A 2,227-nucleotide genomic window follows, 5' to 3' on the forward strand; every position below is an offset into this window, starting at 1 on the left:
GCTTCCTGGATGTTAGGCAAAAGCTCTAGCAACTGAGTGACCCTCTTCCCAAGCTTTCTTATTAATGGTATATCTCAAATGTAGCAAAACACTGTCTTTTTCACTCTAAGACAAACAGTATTTGCATTCAAGATTCCTCATAGATAGAAAGAGCAGACTTATAACCCTGGAAAGCCAGAGACCCTCAATTCCAACTGCCTCATTTAAAATGGAGGACACTGAATTCTAGACACTAGACTGTGAGACCTACCTAGGCAGATGCACTGGGGTTAGACCCGAGGGTCTCCATTTCCTAAAGGACCCTGGGCCTGCCTCCCTTCTCTCCATGGCTCCTGGAGGGCCAGCGGCAGGGAACAGACAGGAGTCACAGTATCTGAGGTACTGAAAGCTGTCAGGGACCTGGAAGTTCATTTTACATTAGCTTTCAAAGAAAAAAAAAGACAGGGTGTCACTGTGTAGACAAGGTCTCACTGTGTAGCGTAGGCTGGCCTAGAATTCACTAGGTAGACCTGTCTGGCCTTTGACCCCAGACTGTTGGGATTAAAGGTGTGTGCCACCACACCTAGCCACAACTCTTTTTTACAGGCAAGCGCAGGCCTACCAGGTCTTTCCTTTCTTTCCCCTTGCACTGAAGTTCCTGCACCCCCAGTCTCTTACTCCCCTCAGGATGCCCCCTCCCGACATACCCACCCTGGCACCTGACTGTCAGCTCCTCTTGTCTCTATAACCCACATGCTCACTGTCTCTCGTTGTCAATATGGGCAGGTTCCATCACATCTCGGGTGACGGACGACACAGCCAACGTGTGCGAGTCCATTAGTGACAAGCTGAGCTTGCTGATGTGGTACCTGGGGCGAGCCCTGTGTCTCCTGGCCTTCATGTTTTGGGGTTCATCGTACCTCACTCTGGTCACCCTGATCACACTGCCCCTGCTTTTTGTTTTGCCCAAGAAGCTGGGGAAAGTGCACCAGGTACGTTCCCAGGTCCTCAGCTCCTAAGCTCGGTTTCTCCTACACTACTTTCAGTCTGGCTTTCCACTCCTCCATCATCCTGGGCCTCTGTCCTGTTACCTCTGGCCCCATACTGCCCTGCACCCGCATCTGTGTACTCTGCCTTCTTGTCTAACTTCTGGTCACAATCTGTCCTTACGAATAGGATCCCAGGCAGGAGAGACAGCTCAGGGTTCAGAGTGTTGAACCACTCCTCTCTTCCCTCTGTCCCTCTGACTCTTGACTTTAATCTCCACGTAGGTAACCTAGGTGTTTGTATTCTTTCTAATTTGCACACCCCGTGTGATGTCTCTGGTCCTTGTCCCCATAGTCACTGGCAGTGAAGGTGCAGACATCTCTAGCGAAGTCCACACAGGTGGCCCTGGAGGCCCTGTCGGCGATGCCTACCGTACGGAGCTTTGCTAATGAGGAGGGAGAGGCCCAGAAGTTCAGGCAGAAGTTGGAAGAAATGAAGACGCTAAACAAGAAGGAGGCCGTGGCTTACGTCGCTGAGGTCTGGACCACGAGTGTGAGTACCATGAGATGGATGTGACTCCTTTGTGTGAACATGCCTTGATCTTGCCATTTCCCAACCCTCCTGCTCATCCTCTAGTGGGGAGCGATTAGCTCCGGGCTCTCTGTCCTTAAATCTCTCAGTGTTTTGTGGTGCTAAGAAGCGACCTTCCACATTGGCCCACAAAGCCCTGTGTATTAGGGAGACACCACTCCCCCAGCTCGGGCCCTTCCTTGGCCTCTCAGAAAGCCACACATTTCCTGCTTGGTGTGTGCTTCATGATGGCACTGTGTGTGTGAGCTAGTGAGAGCCATGAGAAGTGCCAGAGGCCAGCGGCCAGACACAGCTGTGACAAGGACATGCAGGGAACTACAGCCATAACCGGAGATTCCAGGCTCCTTTCTGCCACCAAGCAGTTCTGTATCCAGCACATGTTACCTTTTTCTGAGGACGTTGCCCTGTTTTGAAAAAATGGGAATAAAACCCAATGTGGTGGTTCATGTCTGTAATCCCAGGACTCACCCTGAGGCAGGAGGATTGCTGTGAGTTTCCAGATATTGATATGAGACTTGTCTCAGTAAAAGGTGTGGGGGAGGGAGATGGCTCAGGATAGGTTAAGAGTGCCACCATCATGCTGCCGAGCCTAGTGACCTGACGTCCATCTCTGGAACCCACATGTCAGATGGAAGGAGAGAACTGACTCCTGAAAGTCATTCTCTGACTT

At 51.2% G+C, this 2,227-nt stretch overlaps 1 protein-coding gene across 1 annotated transcript in view; it reads left to right on the forward strand.

Annotated features, from left to right (window-relative positions):
- Positions 1–2,227, forward strand: part of Tap1 (transporter 1, ATP binding cassette subfamily B member) — a 30,656-nt gene that overhangs the window by 2,006 nt on the left and 26,423 nt on the right. The window contains exons 2-4 of the mRNA XM_031347009.1: positions 339–378; positions 635–971; positions 1,321–1,518. Coding sequence (XP_031202869.1) covers positions 339–378; positions 635–971; positions 1,321–1,518 — 575 coding nt within the window. The remainder of the gene's footprint in view (positions 1–338; positions 379–634; positions 972–1,320; positions 1,519–2,227) is intronic.

This window comes from Mastomys coucha, unplaced genomic scaffold (genome assembly GCF_008632895.1).
Source record: "Mastomys coucha isolate ucsf_1 unplaced genomic scaffold, UCSF_Mcou_1 pScaffold3, whole genome shotgun sequence".
Classification (NCBI taxonomy): domain Eukaryota; kingdom Metazoa; phylum Chordata; class Mammalia; order Rodentia; family Muridae; genus Mastomys; species Mastomys coucha.